Source organism: Mesoplodon densirostris, chromosome 4 (assembly GCF_025265405.1).
Source record: "Mesoplodon densirostris isolate mMesDen1 chromosome 4, mMesDen1 primary haplotype, whole genome shotgun sequence".
NCBI lineage: Eukaryota > Metazoa > Chordata > Mammalia > Artiodactyla > Ziphiidae > Mesoplodon > Mesoplodon densirostris.
In genome coordinates, this window is record NC_082664.1 from 99,278,253 (window position 1) to 99,300,428 (window position 22,176).

At 35.3% G+C, this 22,176-nt stretch overlaps 1 protein-coding gene across 16 annotated transcripts in view; it reads right to left on the reverse strand.

The window, feature by feature from the left end:
- LOC132488552 (ankyrin repeat domain-containing protein 26-like) overlaps window positions 1-22,176 on the reverse strand; it is a 95,302-nt gene that overhangs the window by 30,007 nt on the left and 43,119 nt on the right. For 10 of the 16 annotated variants that reach the window (XM_060096851.1, XM_060096853.1, XM_060096854.1 and 7 more), the window contains 9 exons: window positions 17,488-17,570; window positions 15,232-16,344; window positions 13,355-13,506; window positions 10,896-11,066; window positions 9,057-9,090; window positions 8,632-8,773; window positions 5,151-5,364; window positions 2,884-3,067; window positions 2,132-2,269 (listed from right to left, as the gene is read on the reverse strand). In XM_060096851.1, coding sequence (XP_059952834.1) covers window positions 2,132-2,269; window positions 2,884-3,067; window positions 5,151-5,364; window positions 8,632-8,773; window positions 9,057-9,090; window positions 10,896-11,066; window positions 13,355-13,506; window positions 15,232-16,344; window positions 17,488-17,570 — 2,231 coding nt within the window. Of the gene's footprint in view, window positions 1-2,131; window positions 2,270-2,883; window positions 3,068-5,150; window positions 5,365-8,631; window positions 8,774-9,056; window positions 9,091-10,895; window positions 11,067-13,354; window positions 13,507-15,231; window positions 16,345-17,487; window positions 17,571-17,723; window positions 18,483-22,176 lie in introns of those variants that run through there. The other 6 variants (XM_060096858.1, XM_060096863.1, XM_060096848.1 and 3 more) reach the window with 6 other exon arrangements.

The following is a 22,176-nucleotide window of genomic DNA, read 5'->3' on the forward strand; positions in this document are numbered from 1 at the left end:
GATACAAATAAACTTATTTACAAAACAGAAAGAGACTCACAGACGTAGAAAACAAACTTATGGTTACTGAAGGGGAAAGAGGGGGAGGGATTCATTAGGAGGTTGGGATTAATATATACACACTACTATATAAGAAACAGATAATCCACAATGACCTACTGTGTAGCACAGGGAACTACACTCAATATTTGGAAAAAGAATCTATAAAGGTATATATATATATATATATATGTATATATATATATATATATATATATATATAACTCAATCACTGTGCTGTATACCTGAAAATAACACAGTATTGTAAATCAACTATACATCAATAAAAAATAAAATAAAATACCACCTGCTAGCTTAAAAAAAAATTACATCTGCTATCTAACCTATACAGCTACCCCATAGTAAAAGCCTTAGCTCTGTATATATTTTGACAGATTAAATTTCCTAAAATTTTTTTTTCCTGAGAATATTCCATAAATATTCTATGTTTCTAATATTTATATAGTCCTGAGAATATTTCATAAATATTCTACGTTTCTAATATTTTTATAGACAGTTACAAGAATCACATCTACTGATAACTGTACTAAGCACTTCTACAAACATCAATTAACTCATTTAGCTATGACAGTCCTGGAAATGAGGAAGTCAAAAATACAAGCAAGCTGCAGGCTTTTCTCCAGGTCTTCTGACTTTACTATGAGTCCTCTTACACCAAACCACAGCTAGTTCTCTAGTACAAACATATAAATATGAAATGAGCCTTATATTTCACTATGGTGCATACACTAGTGGTAAATAAGGTAAAATTTATAGAGATCTTAGAAAATCGTGAGATTATTCGCTGCTGCAATAACTTTTATTCTCTCTTCATAATGCTTAAAATAGTAAGGTAGGGGGAAGTACAATGAACTGTTTCACTAAAAATAAAATACTTATCAATAAATTATCACTAAATAAATATTATGGCATATCTATCACTATTTTCAAAAGTTCCTTGTACTGAAATAGGACACCACATGGAGCGAAGTGTTAATTTTCTCACAAGTAGAAGAATGACATCCAAAAGACGGTCTCTGAACTGGCTATACCTTTCCTCCTTACCATCAGTGGAAGGGATAAACTAACCTCTCTATTAATCTATCAAGGAAGTGAAATCACTGCCAAAAACCATAATGTTGTTTTGTTTGTTTGTTTGGGGGTTTTCTCTTTTTTTTTTGGTAATTTTGTAAGTTTATTCTAAGGAAATAATTTTTTTTAAGTGCTCAAAAATGTTTTTACGGGCTTCCCCAGTGGCGCAGTGGTTTAGAGTCCGCCTGCCGATGCAGGGGACACGGATTCGTGCCCCAGTCCGGGAAGATTCCACATGCCACGGAGCGGCTGGGCCCGTGAGCCATGGCCGCTGAGCCTGTGCGTCCGGCGCCTGTGCTCCGCAATGGGACAGGCTACAAAAGTGAGAGGCCCATGTACCGCAAAAAAAAAAAAAAAAAAAAAAAAAAATGTTTTTACAACTAATGTTGCAGCTTTTACGATACTGAAAAATTGTAAGTGATGTGAAAATGTCATTGATGGGGTACTGGTTAAAGAAATGACAGTGAAGCCAAGAACAGACTCTGATTTAGGCACTGAAAATGATGAGGTGCATAGTGATTGACATGTTCACTCCAAAGCAGAGGGCAAGAACGTATTCAGTGCTGGGATTTGGTCTGGTAGTGTGGTCGATGGTGGAGCACACATGGTCTTCCCTGCCTAAACCACCATCAGGGTGCAGACTTTTCTAGATGGTAGCAATAGTTTTGAGATTATGAAAAGTTCATCAGTTCCTATGGAAAATATTAAAAGCCTCTCCTTGGATGAGGCTATTGTATGTCACTGCTTGACTGTTGCAGACAAATGGATTTGAATTAAAAATACTACTTGAATTAAATTTAGTCAAATATAATTCAATTATGTTTGAATTAAAAATATTAAATATCCAATGGACAAGAAAGGTCAACCCCCACCCCAAAATATACTTAAATAGGTTTTAAATATCCTCTACACTGTCTGTGATGTATAGTATTTGTTTTTAAAAATATATACATATACAGATACATACACACAAATATTTGAAAATGATTAAAGAAAATACCTCAGAATTAATTTCCTTATTAGTCATTTCTATCTCCTTTTGTTTGGCAAGGTGACTGGTCAGGATCCCATCTTGTAAAACGTTGGCATTCTGCTCTCGAGAAAGCTGCCTCTGAGCATCATTTCGCTCTTCTACAACCTGGAGACACATTTCATGAGGTTTTTGGTCTCATACCATTAAAAAAAAAAGTCAAAAGCTTAAGAGCAGAATTAAAAAAAAACAAAACTGTTAAAAGGAAGTAGCCTTTTAAAATAAACACAAGGATATTTATCCCACATGAATAACTTAAGATTTTAATTTAAATGACTGCTAAACTTATCACAGAGCAAAAATACAGGGAGATATAGTATTGTGAAAGAAAATCTTTTTACAAAGCATTTAACTAGTTCCATCACAGTCTCAAGGCAATTTACCCTGTATTTTAACATAGAAAAGCCAAAATTAACACATGGATTGGAATTAAGAATATTACTTTCGAATGGACCAAAAATGCCAATCATTATGTTAATCATTAAGCTCAATTTACCTTCCATTCCTCCATTCAGAAAACATACACAGAGCATGTAGTAGAAGCTAAAAATGGCAAGAAATTAATAATTTAAGCTATAAGTGTCATAGTTCATATTTAGGATGAGATAACACTTTTTATTTGTTTTAAACCTAAATAATATATATTAAATCAAAGAGATATTACAAATAATACTGAGGAAATACTGTTGGAAATTTGAAATTTTCACCAAAGATTAACTTACCTGATTCAGATTATTTCTCACAGTCCTCAGTTCCATGTCTAGTGCTCTGAGAGTGAGTTCAAGTTGTTGTTTCATTTCAACTTCTTTACTGTATTGCTCTTCTTTTCTTCTTAACTGCTCCCTAATTTTTTCATATAACCTGTCAGCATTTCTTCTCTTCTTTTTTTCTTGTTTTAGGGTGAATCTGCAGTTAAAAATGCTTACCTTAAAATGTGTTTTGTTGGAAAATAAAAAGTTCATTTTATGATCTGGCTCTTCACCCGCTGATTTAGTATCCTAATGAAATTTCTGTTCTCTAGTTTTTTTTTTCCTTTCTAGGTCTCATATTTTTAATTCCTCACTTCAATCTCTTCATAAAGATATATATACTTGAAAGGTAGCAATGAAAAAACATTCTGCCACTTAAGTAAGTTTTAGTCAAGAGTAACTCTGGTGAATAGTGTAGGAAAGAAATTTTGAAATTATTCAGTGAAGTTAGGCCGAAAATTACCCTGTTTTCCACACTGTCATAATTACTCCTCCTTTAGGACAGATAATTTAGTTACTAGTTAAAAAGAGAAGCTGTTGTTTAGAAACAAGTTTATAAGTTCACTAGAAATAAAATTTCAACTTCATAAAATACTACAGGTACCCCTAAATGACTTACAGTGCCAGATAAAATCTGCAGATGCCTTTTACAGAACATATATCTTCAGATACTATAATCCAAGACTAGGCTAGGGAGTCTAATATCTGTTGCCCCACACTTTTTATGTTTCTTCTTTTGCAACCTTTTCAACTTGTTGTTTATTATCTATTTAATAAATAATTTTAAATCCCGTAAGGCAGGATCCATATTAATTAATTAGAGAGTATTTTGTGCTTTCAGCACAAACCTGTGAACTAATTTTATCTCTGTATGAAAGAGATATTGAATAAACTAATCAGTAATCACCTTCCATTTTTACCTTTTATTTCATCCATGCATATGTTAAGAAAAAAACTACATAAATTTTTTAAAAATTTTGTCTTCAGAAAAATGGCCATTTCATACTTCTGTTGGTCGGAGTGTAAAGTAATATAAACTTTCTGGAGAACAATTTAGAAACATGGATCAAAGACCTTTTTAAAAAGTTCTCATACTTTAACCAAATAACACAATATTAAAGAATTTATTCCAAATAAATAATCAGAAATGTAGAAATGAATTTATAGAAGAGACATTCCTTGTAGCATTAAATATAATACAGAAAAATGAAAAATAACTGAAATTCAATTAGCTAAAAAAAATAATGACCATAATTCAAAAAGACACATGCACCCCAATGTTCACTGAAGCACTATTTACAATAGCCAGGTCATGGAAGCAATGTAAATGCCCATCAACAGACGAATGGATAAAGAAGATGTGGCACATATATACAATGGAGTATTACACAGCCATAAAAAGGAACAAAATTGGGTCATTTGTTGAGACGTGGTTGGATCTAGGGACTGTCATACAGAGTGAAGTAAGTCAGAAAGAGAAAAACAAATATCATATATTAACGCATATATGTGGAATCTAGAAAAATGGTACAGGTAAACTGGTTTGCAAGGCAGAAATAGAGACACAGATGTAGAGAACAAACGTATAGACACCAAGGGGGGAAAGAAGGGGGGTGGGATGAACTTGGAGCTTGGGATTGACATGTATACACTAATATGTATAAAATGGATAACTAATAAGAGCTTGCTGTATAAAAAAATAAAATTAAAAAAAAGAGAGATTACAAAAAAATGAGGCTTTGTATGGAGGACTTCTATATGGCCATGAAAATGATGATTTGGAAATATATACATTAAATAATTAGTAGAAGTATCCACTGTTAAGAACTTGTTGTATTATTTCCAAGAATTTCACACTCCACAATACTAATGAAGTTTTCTCCCCTGTAAAATCCCAGCAGGTAAGTTAGCAAGTATAAAACTTCCCGTAGGGCTTCCCTGGTGGAGCAGTGGTTGAGAGTCCGCCTGCCGATGCAGGGGACAAGGGTTCGTGCCCCGGTCCAGGAAGATCCCACATGCCGTGGAGCGGCTGGGCCCGTGAGCCATGGCCGCTGAGCCTGCGCGTCCAGAGCCTGTGCTCCACAACGGGAGAGGCCACAACAGTGAGAGGCCCACGTACCACAAAAAAAAAAAAAAAAAAAAAAAAAAAATTCCAATAGTATTAAAGTAAATACACATCTGTAGTATTACAGTAAATAGAAACAGTTCAAATATTTCTTTAAAACCAAGACTTTCAATACCTCAAGCTGCAGAGCTCTTGTTCCCACTCCACTCTTTGATGCTCTAACTGGGATTTCATTTCTTTTGTTTCTGATAGCTCCTTTGGTAGCCCAGTAACCTTACTTTCCATTTTGTTGTTTTTTCCTGTAAGTAGTTCACAGTGATCTTTTTTAAGTTCTATTAATCTTTCATATGAAAGAACTGCATCCTGAATTTTCAATAAGCTAACAGAATCTGCATTAGGAAGAAAACAAAGATAGAAATAAAATATATGAGTAATTTCTATGTATAAAAGCACTGTGCCTTTTCACCTTCACTCATCCATAACAAAAAAAATACATTTTTGGGGGGGCCATGCCGCACAGCATGCGGGACCTTAATTCCCTGACCAGGAATTCAAGTGGCTAAATATACAATGCCCCAAAGAGGTGGAGGAAAGAAACAGAAAAAAAAATATTTGAAGAAAAGAATGGCCAACAACTTTCTAAACTTAATGAAAACTACAATCCCACAAATACAGGAGGATCTGGCAAGGAGAGAAGAAGTGGAAGTAAACTATTTTGTAATATTCTTATCCTATATATGATGTGGTACAATATTACTTGAAGGTGGACTGTGATAACCCTAAGTAAAATACTGTAAACCCTAAAGCAACCACTAAAATAGTGAAACAAAAGAGTTACAGTTAATAAAACAAAAAAACAAAAAAGAAATAAAACTACATCATAAAAATTACTTGATTAATCTAAAAGATGGCAGAAAAAGAAAAGGGGAACAAAGAACAGATGGAATAAACAGAAATCAAACAGCATAATGACAGATTCATACCTACTGTATCAATAATCACATTAAGTGAAAATGGTCTGAAAACCTCAATTAAAAAGCAGATTGTCAGGGACTTCACTGGTGGCGCAGTGGTCAGGAACCCACCTGCCAATGCAGGAGACACAGGTTTGAGCCCTGGTCCTCCCACACGTCATGGAGCAACTAAACCCATGCGCCACAACGACTGAGCCCACATGCCACAATTACTGAAGCCCATGGGCCTACAGCCTGTGCTCCACAGCAAGAGAAGCCACCACAATGAGAAACCTGTGCACCACAACGAAGGGTAGCCTCCACTCGCCGTAACTAGAGAAAGCCTGTGCGTAGCAATGAAGACCCAACACAGCCAAAAATAAATAAATAAATAAATTAATTAATTTTTAAGAAAAAGCAGATTGCCAGACTGGATCAAAAAGCAAGACCCAACTGTATGCCACCTATAAGAAATGCACTTTAAACATACAGACATAAATTTGTAATAAGGTTAGAAATAAGATATACCACACTAACATGTGACAAAACAAAGCTAAGCTAGACTGGCTATATTAATACCAAACAAAGTAGACTTCAGAGCAAAAAACATTATCAGCAACAAACAAGGTCATTTCATAATGAGGAGTGTCAATTAATAAGAAGCATAACAACCCTAAACGTTTATGCGCCTAGTAACTTCAAAATATATGAAGCAAAACTTGAGAGAACTGCAAAGAAAAATAGACAAATCCACAATTACAGTCTGAGATTTCAATACCCCTCAATGAATAAGTGATAGAAAGAGCAGGCAGAAAATCATCAAGGATACTGTAGACTTGAACACCACCATTCTTTTCAAGTAGCCATGGAACACTTACCAAAAGACTATATTCTGGGTTATAAAATATAGGAGTAAGTCAAAAGGATTTAAGTCATACAAAGTATGTTCTCTGACCACAAAGCAATCAAACTGGAAATCAAGAACAAAAATATTTCTGGAAAATACTCCAATATTTGAAAACTAAATAACACACATCTAAATCATCCTTGGATTAAAGAGGTAATGAAAAGAGGAATTACAAAGTATTTTGAACTGAATAAAAATGAAAACATAATATATTACAATTTGTGGAATGCTGCTTACTTGCATGAAAATTTATAGCACTGGATGTCTGTATTAGAAAAGAAGGTCTCAAATCAATGACCTTGGCTTCCAACATAAAAATCCAGAAAAAGAGCAAATTAGGGGACTTCCCTGATGGTTCAGTGGTTAAGGATCTGCCTTCCAATCCAGGGGACACGGGTTCGATCCCTGGTCGGGGGACTAAAACCCCACATGCCATGGGTCAAATAAGCCCGCCCACTGCAACGACTGAACACGCAAGCCACAACTAGAGAGCCAGCATGCCGCAACTACAGAGCCCACACACGCTGGAGCCCACACCCCATTTGGAGTGTCACAAATACTGAGCCCACATGCCACAACTAGAGAGAGAAGCCCACGCACTGCAACAAAAGATACCACATGCTGCAACTAAGACCTAACGCAGCCAAAAATAAAATAAATAAATAAATATTTTTAAAAAAAGAGCAAAGTAAACCCAAAGCAAGCAGAAGAAAGGAAATAAAAAGCATCAAAGAAAAAAATCAATGAGAAAAAACAAAACAAACAAAAGAATAAAGACATGGAAAAATCAATGAGGGACTCCCCTGGTGGCACAATGGTTAAGAATCCACCTGCCAATGCAAGGGACACGGGTTTGATCCCTGGTCCAGGAAGATGCCACATACCGCAGAGCAACTAAGCCTGTGTGCCCAAACTACTGAGCCTGCATTCTACCATCTGCAAGCCACAACTACTGAGCCCGTGTGCCACAACTACTGAAGCCCATGTACCTAGAATCCATGCTCCACAACAAGAGAAGCCACAGCAATGAGAAGCCCTCACACTGAATGAAGAGTAGCCCCTGCTTGCCGCAACTAGAGAAAGCCTGAGCACAGCAATGAAGACCCAACACAGCCAAAAATAAATAAATAAATAAATAATTTAAAAAAAAAACAGTGAAACCAAATATGTTCAGAAGATGAATAAAAGTGATAAACCTCTAGCCAGGCTGATAATGAAAAAAAAAAAGACAGAGAGAAGGCACAAATTACCAATTTCACAGAAATGAGTAAAGAGAAATTATTACAGATTCTATAGATATTAAAAGACTGACAGAGTAATATTATGAACATTATGTAAATAAATTTGACAACTCAGATGAAGTGGGTGAATTCCTTGAAAGAGGGAATATACCAAAGCTCAATCAAGAAAGAACAAATAGGGCTTCCCTGGTGGCGCAGGGGTTGAGAGTCCACCTGCCGATGCAGGGGACACGGGTTCGTGCCCGGGTCCAGGAAGATCCCACATGCCATGGAGCGGCTGGGCCCATGAACCATGGCCGCTGAGCCTGCGCATTGGAGCCTGTGCTCCGCAACGGGAGAGGCCACAGCACCGAGAGGCCTGCGTACCGCAAAAAAAAAAAAAAAAACAAAAAGAACAAATAAACTAAATAGCCCTATATCTAAAAAAGAAACTAAAGTCCTACTTAAAGACCTTCCCACAAAGAAAATTCCAGGCCCAAATGGCTACACTGGTGAATTCTACCAAATATTACAACAGTATACACAAAAATATACATATTTATACCATGGTCCTACCTTTACACTCCATGCCAAGTTGTTCTATTAGCAACATGGAATTCTTATAATTAGAGTAAAGCATCTGGCAATCCTCCAAAGCTGTTTCAGATGACTGAGTTAAGTCATCAAGGTCATCCATAGAATTAATTTGCTCTTTGACCTACAAATAAAACATACTATTTCACAATGTCCCCAAAATACTTATAAAATATACTAAGTGTACAGAGGTGATAAATATCTCTTTATTAAAGCAAAAACACAGATACTTCTTAAAAGAACAGATGTTTATCAAAGGGATAATTTTATCAACAGTGTTTCTAAGTTATTTTTTCAAAGTAAATGTTTCTACAACAAAGGAAGATTTTCTATTTTTCCACTATACCTTTCACAAAGTAATTTTTTACTACAGGATAATATTTTTTATAATTAATTTTTTACTCTACCTTGTTCTTTTCATTAGATGTTTCCTTTGTAGCCCTAAAAAAACAAACGATTCTTTTCAGGCAAATATTAAATACTTAAAATACAAAGAATACCTAAACCTATTGTTTTTTACATAAAATTTGCATTGGTAATTAATTTTCTATAAAAGAGATTAAACGATAAATAGAAAGAGTAACATTAAAGGACAAAGAAAATACACCATAATAATATTAACAAAGCATTAAATTAGATTAAGCTGACAATCAAAGGAAGAGGAAAAACATAATGTTACTTGCATTATTTGATAGGAAGAAATATACCAGGGTTTTTTGTTATCGTCATTTTCAATAAAAACTAACTTTATGGCACTAAAACCTATTTGGAAAGTATTAAGTCCTATATGAAAGAAACCCTTTTTTAATAATCATGATATTAGCTTTTCGAGGACTTACTATGTAATTGCTATGCATTATTATAAGCACCTTACATGTCTTAAAGGCATTTTAATCCTCACAACAATTCTGGTAGAGAGGTAATACATTAGGTCCTTTTTACACAGGAAGAAATGCAGCACAGAAAGGCTAAGTAACTTGCCCAAGCCCATACAGCAGATCAGCAGCTGACTCAGAATTCAAACCCAGGAAATCTGGCTTCAACACTTGTGTTTCACAATATGATGAGAAGGTAATATTTATTTTTAAGTGTTTTTAAGTAATATGATAGCAAATGAATCTGTATTATTATTCCATTTCTAGTTATAACTATAAATAATAATTTCTGAATCTTACACATATTTTTCAAAAATAAAAAGACTTTAGACCCAGGCAATATTGGAATTCTATTTTCAATAAAGATTTGCTTTTGTAAAGAAATTCATCAACCCATTGATGAGGGTTTCATTCACCCATTCATTCATTCACCCATTCAGCTGTTTATTCATACATTCAACATATACTTAGCGCACAATACGTGTTAATGACACTTTTGGTATAGGAAGCATGACTTTTGTAATTTAGAACTTTATAATCCAAAAGTAATAATCTGTGATAGATTGTTAATAGTTTTTTTCCTATCAAATATAAACAAAATCTTACCCTTTTCCCTGGAATCTAAACCACTATGAAGTTACCATAACCTGTTTTAGAGTACCTTACAAAACCATAGCCACTCATGATGATACTGTCATCTAGAATTATCAAGGAATGATTAAATCCTTTTCAGTATGGCCTAAATGTTTGTAAATTTGATTATATAATTTTTAAAAATCTATGTATGATAGAATAACTTTTAAGTACTCATCTGCATATTCAATTATATAAGAATATTACACTTCAAAATCAATGAACAAGCCCTTACCATAAAACTATACATGAATAGAAGTATTATGTACAATTGTTTACTCTAATATTTTAAAGATAATGTAATACAATAAATAAGCTTTCTAATATTGGACATGCAAACAAGATTAAACTGAATAAATGCATCCTCTACTGGCTCATTTCCAACAGCATACAAACATACTCTAAAAACTCCCATCTTAACATAAAAAGAGAAAGGAAACTCCCTTGAATTCCACATTCCTCTTCAGTTACCATCCAGTTCTCTATTGCCTTTCCCAGTAAATATTCCCTAAGGAGTCGTTTATACTTATTCACTACAGTCCAGCTTCCATGGGGAATATTCATTGAAACTACTTCTGGTCAAAGCCACTCGTCCTCATCTTAACCTTTCAGCAGCGTTCATCTGGTATAGTTGAGAATACTCCTGTCATGGCCTGTACACTATATTATGCTGTTCTATTTCCAGAAAAAGTATTCAGTGCTAATATTTCTTGACCTAAAAGAATTTGTAGATTTTACCTGCCATCATCCTGATCTACTCCACTTGAACTGCTGTCATCCTTCATGTGTAGCAGACCACCACTCAGTGAATCAGCCTTCTCAAACATTGGTGTAATCACACATTCTTTTGATGTCCATTTTTCATTTTCATTTTTCTTTACTTCCTTCATGTGCACGCCAGGACCGCTACTTTAAAAAATCCATTAAAAAGCCAATGTTTTATAATAATTCTACTGATAAAGAATAAAAAACCAATTTTTGTAAAATTCCAACTCTTACCCATCATAAGTCATTTATTAGTTCACAAAACAGTTATGAAGTACCAACCATATGCAAGCAAATACAAATTCTTGCTTCAAAGACAGATACACAATTATGATACAATGTGATATGTAAGAGTTTACATATGAAAGTTATAAGTGAACATAGGAAAGCTTTACAGAAGAGGTTAAATAAACAGAGGAGGTCATGAGGAAAAGAAAATGGAGAAAATCATTTTACTTGGTCATTAGAATGTGAGCACAAAGATTAGACACATGGAGTCTAGGTGTTTCCTAGAAACTTGGAAGGAAAAGTACAAAATACATGGAAGGAAGCAGAGAGATGAGTCTGGAAAGACATTCTGAAGAACCTCAAGTGCTACAATGAAAAGCTGGAGTTCACTGCCTAAAAGCAATGACTCTTAGACATGGGAGTAATAATTAGATTTCTACTATATATTTTTGTTTTGTTTTGATATATAATAATGTTTAATTTGCATGATGTTTAAAAATAACATGAGGTACATAAAACACGAAAGAAGAACTCAAGGAAATATCTCGGGGGGAAAATTTACTTTTAAACACCCACATGTTGGGGTCATGTCAGCATCAGGGCTGAAAAATAGGTACCTCATAGTATCCCTCCACCACCAGCAACAATTTGGCATCTATCCACAGACAAAAGTGGCTTTGTGGCAGTTGCAGGATCCAGCACCATAAACCAAGGGACCTGGGAAGAGTCCTGCCCACCCAAGTGGTAACAGACATACAGACCACAGCCCAGCTGTGGACCCTGCATGGCCCATGAACTGGCTCCAGCCACTCTTAGCAACGTCCAGGGAACCCCTGGAAAACACTGTCTTAGACAATCACCCACAGACGAGAGAGCCTTTGTGGAAATCCAGGTTTCCAGCAGAGAAGTGCCAGCATACCACTGGAACCAAAAAATGCAAGTTGGGATACATTGGAGAGGGCAGTTATTAAAGACTGGAAGAGGTGACTGCTACTTCAAATTCAAAGACAGCAATGCAAAACTTCAAGTAGCATTAAAAAAATCAAGAAAACATGACACTACCAAAAGATCACAATAATTTTCCAGTAACAAATCCCAAAGACACGGAGATCTGCAATCTACCTGATAGAGAATTCAAAATAGTAGTTTTAAGGAAACTCAGTGAGCTACAAGAAAACACAGAAAGACAACCCAATAAAATCAGGAAAGTAATACACAAACAAGATGAGGAGTTTAACAAAGAGATAGAAATAATAAAAAATAACCAAATGGAAGTTTTGGAGCTGAAGAATACAATGAATGAAAGGAAAAATGCAATAAAGAGCACTGACAGCAGAATGGATCAAACAGAAGAAAGAATCTGTGAGTTAAGAGACAGGAGCTTTGAAATTATCCAATCAGAGGAGAATAAAGAAAAAAAGAATGAAAAAGTGGGAAGAAAGCCTACATAAATTACCAGATACCATCAAAGGAAATACTTCCTAAATCATTGCAGTTCCAGAAAGAGAAGATAGGGAGAAGTTGGCAGAAGCTTATTTAAAGAAAAAACGGTTCAGAACTTCCAAAACCTGGTGAGAGATTTGCATATCCAAGTTCCTAAAGCTCATAGGTCACCAAACAAACTCAACTTAAAGAAATCCTCGCCAGGAGACATTATAACAAAACTGTCAAAAATCAAAGACAAAGAGAGAGTCTTAAAAGCAGCAAAAGTAAAGAGGCTTGTAGATTATAAGGGAACCCCCATAAGTCTATCAATGGATTTCAAGAGAGTAGGATGACATATTCAAACTGCTAAAAGAAAAAACCTGCCAACCAAGAATACTCTATCCAGAAAAGTTGTCTTTCAGAAATGAAGGAGAGATAAGGGCTTTCCCAAACAAAGCAAAGCTAAGGGAGGTCATCACCACTAGACCTGCCTCACAAGAAATGCTGAAAGGATGCTAATTAATAACATAAAATATATTTAAATATACAACACACTGGTAAAGGTAAGTATACAGTCAAATCCAGAATACTCTAATACTGTAATACGGTGCTGTGTTAACCAATTAACTCTAGTATTAAGGCTAAAGGACAAGAGTATTAGAAATAACTATAACCCTAGAAAAATATAAAATTTGTTAATCATGAACATTAGCTCAAATGAGAACTTGTTTTATAGGAAAATAACAATTACCTATTGTTAAATACTGACATAGGCTTACCTATCAGAATCTTCATTCTCCATGGTAGGAAACTGTTGGTTATTAGTTTTTCTGCTCTTTCTCTGTTGAATTAATCCACTATCATCAGCATCATATATGTTTTCTGATACTTCCATTTCACTACTTTTGTGCTGCTTCTTTGCTTCTTCAACCTTTAATGAAAGTTTGACACTACATATAATTGTTACTACCTTATTCATTATAAAGACCTTTTCATTGTCATTAATTACTTGACTCAGAGTTTGCCCCGGCTTTAAGCAATAAAAATAGTTTTGTGCTTACTTTAATTTTTTTAATTACAAGTCATTGAAATTTTTGTAAAGTCTGCTTCTTTCTGTTTGAGGAAAAGAAATAAAATTTTAAAAATTTCAGAAAGGGCTTTCTTAATGTGGTGCAGCTATTCACATCCACTCCTCCCTGTCTGATGGCAGAGACAGAGAAATAAAGAGACAAAGACACAAAATTTGTCCTCTTTGGTCTTTACCACCTGGATTTTGCATTAAACAGCCAAATTTAGAGGATGGGACACCTTGGTGCTTCAGTAACAAAAAGGAAACATCCTTCTTTCTGCACTGAAGCTATTCTTCCCCCACTGCCTTTTACAATTCTTTTTTTCATTTGGATCCTGGGAATATCAAAAAAGTGACGGTGTTCACTAAAATATATGAACCAAAGTTTACCAAAAAACAGGAGTAGAGTGAAATTGATGAATTGTTAGTTAGTGTGGAATTCTGGAAAATGAGTAATGCCTCCCAATTTCACATTCAATAACCATGAAATTTTATAGCTAAAGGGTATAGAAGTAATTATCTACTTTAGCCCCACTATTTACCAATAATGGGAATAAAACCAAGAAAGGTTCAATGATTTGTCCAAAGCCCCTAAAGTGGCATTTCCTATCATTTCATGGCACCAAAAGAGATGATACAATTCTGTAACCCTGAATCTGATAAATTACCAAATGAACTCATCAGATTAATCAGATAAGTTAAAAGTGTGACTTTGGCAAAGTAATTTAATGCCTCAGTTGGGGGTAGGGCTCATCTCATTTTCTTTTAAAGGAGAATATCTACAGATTTTTGTCTATCTTTAAAACTCAGTCAATGCACCTCTTACACAAAAGAGCAAACAAACAAATTTAAAAATCGATTATTGGAAGGAAAAAAAACCTCACTGCACGTGAAAACTCAGTTTTCTCCTTTGGAGATAAATACTGAATGTTTTTTGCTGAGGGTTTATACTACCTAAATGATAAAATCATACATGTCAAAACTTACCACATTTTATTAAACAACATAATGTAAAGGTCTGACTCAACAGAAACATCTGAGAGTGGTGACTAAAGAATATGTGGGAGTACATGTATTTGTTATTAAAAATATCTTGAAGTGGCCATGTTGGAATTCTAAGTGCCAAGCGATTGAGTAAAGCAAAGAAGATCGCATACACTAAAGCACAATAAAGAGATTAGTTTAGCAGGAATACGTGTTTATGTCCCTTCTTTCAGTCACTGCTTCCTTCCCATACTATAGAGTGTAATTTATATTTAAAACCCAATAGATTAAAAAAAAAACCCAAAACCCTAGCCTATTATATTTCTTAAGCAATTTCCTTTGTGGAAATTCTGGCTCAGAAGGTCACATGGTATGTAGCTAAATGAGTTTCCCAGTTCATATGAAAGACTGACAGAGAGAGACTTAGGTTGATTAAGGAACAAAAGCCATGAAAATAGTTTCCTATTATTTAGATGGCAGAAGTAATCTATTTCTACACAATTACCTATTTAGCTGACCCCATTTTATTACTAAGTGGAAAATCAGAATGGATCAGATCATTGATAAAGAGAAAGAACAAAGTAGCAGCAAATGAACCTCTACCTCTTTTTGAAGTTGAATTTTCTCTTTTCTGAAAGCCAGGAACTCTACTTGTAACATGCCTATCTCATTCTTAAGCCTTTGCATATCTTGCTGTAATTCTTCATTTAGATACACTTTGGATCTTCTGTTACTATTCAGTGGAGAAGAACTCCCATTTTCTAATTCAGGTTGCATGCTTTTAGAGTTATTAGCACTGCAATTATCTGCAAGCAATGGCTTCTGGAACCAGTCTTGTATTGGTTTGGTTTTCTTATAAGTATTTGTAACAGCAGAAATATCACGACTTTTTATTTGAATCATGTGTTTCATTTCATTGGAGCGGGCAAGCCATAAATCAAAAAGTCTTTTGGGATCACTAGACTGAGGTATACATCCGATGTCTAATTTCCAATTAGTGGTATTTTGGTTCATATTTTGTAACATTTGCATATCAAGTTCTTGGTCTTCTTGCATTTCAAATGTAACTACTGGGTCCCTTACTTTTTTATTTTCTGTATCATTATAAAAACTCTCCTCATTTTTGTTAAAAACATGTTCAGTGTCTGGTTTATCACTTTTATAGTCTAATTTAATTTCATTTAAATAAAGCTGTGAAGATGACGGGCAAGCATGTCCCCAAGACCCAGAGGTTAAATAAGATGGAAAAACATTTTCAAGACTGGGGTCTTTTTGTTCAGGAAATGCTTGGAATGCTAGAGAGACAGATACTCCAAATGCAACTTTTGCCTCACAGTCAGGTATATTATTTTTCAAATTAGAAGGTATTTCCTTTATGTTTGCTCCTTCTTTAGGGTTATCATGTAGTGGCTCTTCCTCAGGACAAACAGTAATTTTGTATTTTCCAAAAGTTCCACCAAACTTCCACTTTAACTTATTTGTGATGCGTTTGAAGTTATTTTTCCACCCTAATTTGCCTCGTTTGATCCACATTTCCTCATGCTTTTGTACACAAGGAAGTCCTGAACATACAGATATGTCCTCTCTATCACATTCCTTATTCATTTCTGGTTCTTGAGGCATTTTTTGCAGATGCAAAAGCAGAAGATCAATTGGCTTGATTTGATTTTCAGATGTCTTTTCTGTCAGGGTACATGTTTTTAAAATAACTTTATCCTTAAGTAATCAAGTACGGACAAAGAAAAATTAGAAAATAATTAAAATTTAACCGTTAAACTTCTTCATCTATGTTTAGCTACTCACAAATCACTGGATTACAGCTAAGAAGTGAAAAATAACTTGCCTTAGCCTGAAACAGGAGAAAAACATGAACTCACAAACCCAATTTTGTCACTGTTTGTTTGAACTAAATAATTCATATATGTTAAATCTACCAAAAATGAATTAGGAGATGATTTTTAATGTTACAAAGGCTTCCTTACTTAAAAATATTTCACCTCACCGTACCTTAAAAAGTCCCTATGTGCACGTAAGCATTTTTTTTTTTTTTAGGACTAGTAACTGGAGAATAGACAAACCTTAAATTACTAGGAGCCAAAATCAATTAACATCAATCAGAAAGAGGAACAAGTTCCTAAATTTTAATGCAAATTATATACTATGATAGTATTATACATTGATATAATACCTGCTTTCATTCAGTTATATTATATTCTAATATCCACTAATGAAAGTGGATAAAACATTGTTTAATATTATTTACTGGTTTCCTACCCTGAAATGAAATAAATTAGAAAGTTATTGTTTGTACCCTAACAACAAAGCTCCAATTCTGGAAGGTCTGCTTCCTTAATAGGCAATTGGGTTGATTGTATGACCCCTTCTCTCCCTGAATGTAGATCTTTAGGTCGATTACATAGAGGTCACAAGACAGAATAAATCTTTAATCTTGGCATTAGTGACTGGCAATTTGAAACTGCAAATTTTGAACAGCTGGGAATGATTTCTCCTTCCATGAATCTAACTCATGGACCATCACTGATATACTGTTCATAATTTCAACTGCTTAATCATACGATTCAGTATTTGATTATCACCTTCTTTATCATGTAAGGAAGAAGCAAACAATATTCAAGAAATTTTTTTGCCTCAATTCCAAGTACAAAGTTTAACTATAAATTATAATAGATTCTAACAATATTTTAAGCTTTGTAATTAAAGCACTATAAAAACTAACTATTAAATTATTATCTATCAATTTTAAGAGGTTAATTTTGAAAGGTAATTTCATTTGAACTCTGTTGTTAAAGCATAGAAAACAATACTGAGCCAGAAATTTACATTTACATTTTTACATACCTGTGAGTGGTTATTTTCACTTCCATCAAGCCTTTCTTGTGCTTCCTCCGATGTTATTTCTAAGTCTAGTTCTGCTGACAAATCTATATGTTTAGTTAAAATTAACTACTTAGAACAGTTAGTTAAAAGACATAATCTTTATAAAAATAGATTTAAAAAATTTTATCAAATGACAATTTAAATTAAGCTTAATCTTTAGCTGAATATTTACTTCTTTAAGAAATACTTCTAATTACCTAAAACTCCAACAAACCATCTGGGAAATACCAGATGTCACCAGGTTAGAGGCACACAAACATCTCAAAGATTCATTTACAAATTCATCCACCAAACATCAATGAACAGAACAATCAGAAACCAAACAAAGGGTTTCCCTCGTGGCGCAGTGGTTGAGAGTCTGCCTGCCGATGCAGGGGACACGGGTTCGTGCACCGGTACGGGAAGATCCCACATGCAGCGGAGCAGCTGGGCCCGTGAGCCATGGCCGCTAGGCCTGTGCGTCTGGAGCCTGTGATCCGCAGTGGGAGAGGCCACAACAGTGAGAGACCCGTGTACGCAAAACAAACAAACAAACAAAATTTAAAAATACAGGACAAACATAGAAAGTCACAATATACTCTGTTCTCTACTTCATAATAGTACCTATTTAAAAACACACCAAGCTTCAACTGCAACGTTATTCATGGTTTCCAAAATTACTGTTACTTTTCATGCTTTTATCAGTTCCTTAATGTGAAATGTTTCCTCTACTCTTCTGACAAAGTTCTTTTCACCTTTTAAGACTCAGCCTGCTTTGTGAAGTCCTCCTTGATTACAGGTCTCTTTCCCCAAATAGGTATCTCTTTCCTAGTAGCTACCTTAGTACTTTATAGATTTTTCTAGTGTATCTTCATCACCTGAACTGTAAATTATTTCTTCACGTCTATCCTCTTTGCTTCTAGACTGTAGAGGACAATCTCTTGAAATCATCTTTGTATAAACAGTCTTTGTTTTACTCAATAATTATTTATTGAGTTCCTGCTCAGTATTAAACATGGAGTTTAAAGAAGAATGTAGATAAAAGGTGTCAGGGATGGCTTTTCTAGAGATAATGCCTGAGCTGAGACTTACACAGTGAGGTCAGTCAGATTCAAGGGAATAGAGGGCAGGAAAGGGAGAGAGCATGGAAAGCTGTAGCAAGACAGGCAGAGAAGCATACATAAAACAGGGTGAATAGTTGTCTAAAATACAGGGATAGATGAGAGAGCATCACCAGCAGTTCAGAATTCCAGAGCAAAGGACAGACAGAAAGGGCTAGAGAGGGAGAGTCAGGTAGAAGTTAGATTATGAAAGCCTCGTGTCATTCTAAGATGGCTGGACATTAATGTGCTTTAAAGAGTGGTTCACGATCACTGGTGCACTTGAGATAGATCACTCTGAATGCTGCGGGAGGGATGAATTTGAAGGCCATACAAATAAATAGAGGGAGAAGAATTTGATGGCATTATAATGCAAAAAAAAAAAGATGATGCAGGCCTACACTGAGGGACTGTTTCCAGAAATATTTAGGATATAAAATTACCAGGACCCAGCATAGAATAAATCTTTATTAAATAAATAAATGCATGAATCCTGGGCCCCTCAAGAACTAGACTCTGCTTATTACTTTATAAAAGGTATCAACTGAGAAGAGAAATGATCTGCATGAACTGTTTTAAGTTGCTTGTATTTAGTTTCCAGTTTTCCTGTTTCACACCTTCCTGTGTTGAAGGGGCTCGTGTAGGTGTTTCGTTTGAATTTGTGCTTCTTGGACCTACCAAACTCATGGAGAAATGAGAGCAAACAAGTCACTTGTATAGATAAAAAAAACTTTGAGTTTATAGCTTGTAGTCACTACTCTAGGAGATAACTGAGAATCTTTTGTAAATGTAACATTAATTCCACAGGTAAGGAAAGACAAGAAGATAAAACTATAGGACTGGAAAAAGAAAACAGTGTATGATTTATTACTATAGCCCTGATCATATGACTGATTAAGGGCACTAAATTAATCGGTATTTATGTAGAACATATATTAGATGTGGTTAATCAATAGACTGGGCATCCTAGTAGAATTAGAATTGATTTTCCTTACACTATCTTTAAATGATCAGCACTCCTTAAAACCAATATCCCTTGTGAACTATTAATTCATTAAAAATAATAAGTTGGTATACTATGTGGACGCAGCTAAGAAGGAGGGACTATGTAGCAATCCCCAATGACTCCCATTACTGCTGGGAAAGCCAATTCTAAAATATATAAACTCATAGAAAATACAAGAAATAGTTTATTATTTGGTTTTGGAGGTGCTTGTTTCGTTACATTGAATATAGTTATAACTAATACTAATGAATTCAGAGCTAAACAAAAATAAAGCTAAGAAACTACATTTTGAGAAGGGAATATTGAGATGTCTGCCTAGGTTTCCCAACTAGTCCCAAAATTCTAAATATAATCTTGCTACCCACTCTCAGGTGTATGCTAAATACTAGTCTAACGAACCTATTCTCTCTCCTAATTCCCTTTGTTATTTATTATGTTGCTTTGGTCAGAGGAAGAATGCAAACGTCTTGCTAAAAGAAGTTTGGCTGCAGGTTGAATAAAAGGAGTAAACACAAAGCAGATTTTGCCACAAAATGATTTTGGAAACATCAGGATTATGGTGAAGCCATGCCGAGGTGGCCTATGGTTGAGTGCTCTGTGCTTATTTATTACATTGTTTGCTTTCTCTGTTTTCTGGCAGTTGTGACTCACACAGGTCACGGAGCGTGTAATCCCCTAACAGAAACAACACTCCGATATTAATCTTTTCTTTATCTGTTAAGGTCATCTGTCCAAATTCTGTGGATACTGACTGATTTTTGGTCATTCATTGTGACACAAATGGATATTTATCATCAACTTTCAAATGCCCGGCTCTTCGACAAGTCTCATTATTGAGCCACAAACTAGCAGAATCCCAACCTGAAAAATCTGAAAACAAAGTTTTCGTTTATTAGAATGTGAATACTAATACAAATTTGACTAACCTGAACAAATTCCTTCTTCAGAGAAGCAGTCCAATGTCCTCCTCTCCCCCCAAACACACTACTCCCTCATGGCTTATTGTACCTTAAACGTCATTGCCATTCATATAGATACGTTAACTATTGCCTCTCATTTTTTCTAATTTTTAATTTTCTAGTGTTACTTACTTTGATTCACTCATCAATCTCTATTACATATTCTGTATACCTTAAGAGCTTTATTAATAATTACATTTCTTCAACATATAAATTTTTTCATTAACAAAATTATGTCTAACCATTTATTTTATGTTTAAATATGCATGACAGTATTGTGTGTTCCAGAGACATGGGTTTTAAAAAATCTTTTAATGAATGGTACTACTTTAATACAATGAGATGGTCTTTCCTCAATGTACCAATATCTTCAGAACTAATTTTTTAAGGCCTGGATAAATATCATAAATTTACAAAAGAAATGATAGCCTTGAGTGACTAATTGTTTCCTGGCAAAAATAGGGTAAGTCTAGGTCCACACTAGATCCAAAGAGCATACAGTGTCATGACACAGGAAATGAATACATAACAAAAATATTTTCCTTTTTTTTAACGAAAGTAAAATTGTCAGATTTCAATTTCTTAAGACAAATAAGAGCTGAACCAAGATGGTGGAGTAGAAGGATATGCTCTCAGTCCTTCTTGTGAGAACACCAGAATCACTAGTAGGTGCTGGACAATCATCGACAGGAAGACACTGGAACTCACCAAAAAAGATACCCCACATCCGAAGACAAAGGAGAAGCTACAATGAGACAGTAGGAGGGGCGCAGTCACAGCAAAATCAAATCCCATAACAGGTGGGTGGGTGACTCATAGACTGGAGAACACTTATACCACAGAAGTCCACCCACTGGAGTGAAGGTTCTGAGCCCCACATCAGGCTTCCCAACCTGGGGGTCCGGCAATGGGAAGAGAAATTCCTAGGGAATCAGACTTTGAAGCCTAGTGGGATTTGACTGCAGGACTTTGACAGGACTGGGGGAGAAACAGACTCCACTCTTGGAGGGCACACACAAAGTACTGTGCAGAGTGGGACCCAGAAGAAGGAGCAGTGACCCCACGGGAGACTGAACCAGACCTACCTGCTAGTGGTGGAGGGTCTTCTGCAGAGGTGGGGGTTGGCTGTGGCTCATCATGGGGACAAGAACACGGGCAGCAGAAGTTCTGGGAAGTACTCCTTGGTGTGAGCCCTCCCAGAGTCTGCCATTAGCCCTACCAAAGAGCCCAGGTAGGCTCCACTGTAGGGTTGCCTCAGGCTAAACAACCAACAGGGAGGGAACGCAGGCCCACCCATCAGCAGTCAAGTGGATTAAAGTTTAACTGAGCTCTGCCCACCAGAGCAACCCAGCTCTATCCACCACCACTCCCTCCCATCAGGAAACCAGCACAAGCCTCATAGATAGCCTCATCCACCAGAGGGCAGACAGGAGAAACAAGAACTACAATCCTGCAGCCTGTGGAACAAAAAACACATTCACAGACAGATAGACAAGATGAAAAGGCAGAGGGCTATGTACCAGATGAAGGAACAAGACAAAACCACAGAAAAACAACTAAATGAAGTGGAGATAGGAAACCTTCCAGAAAAAGAATTCAGAATAAT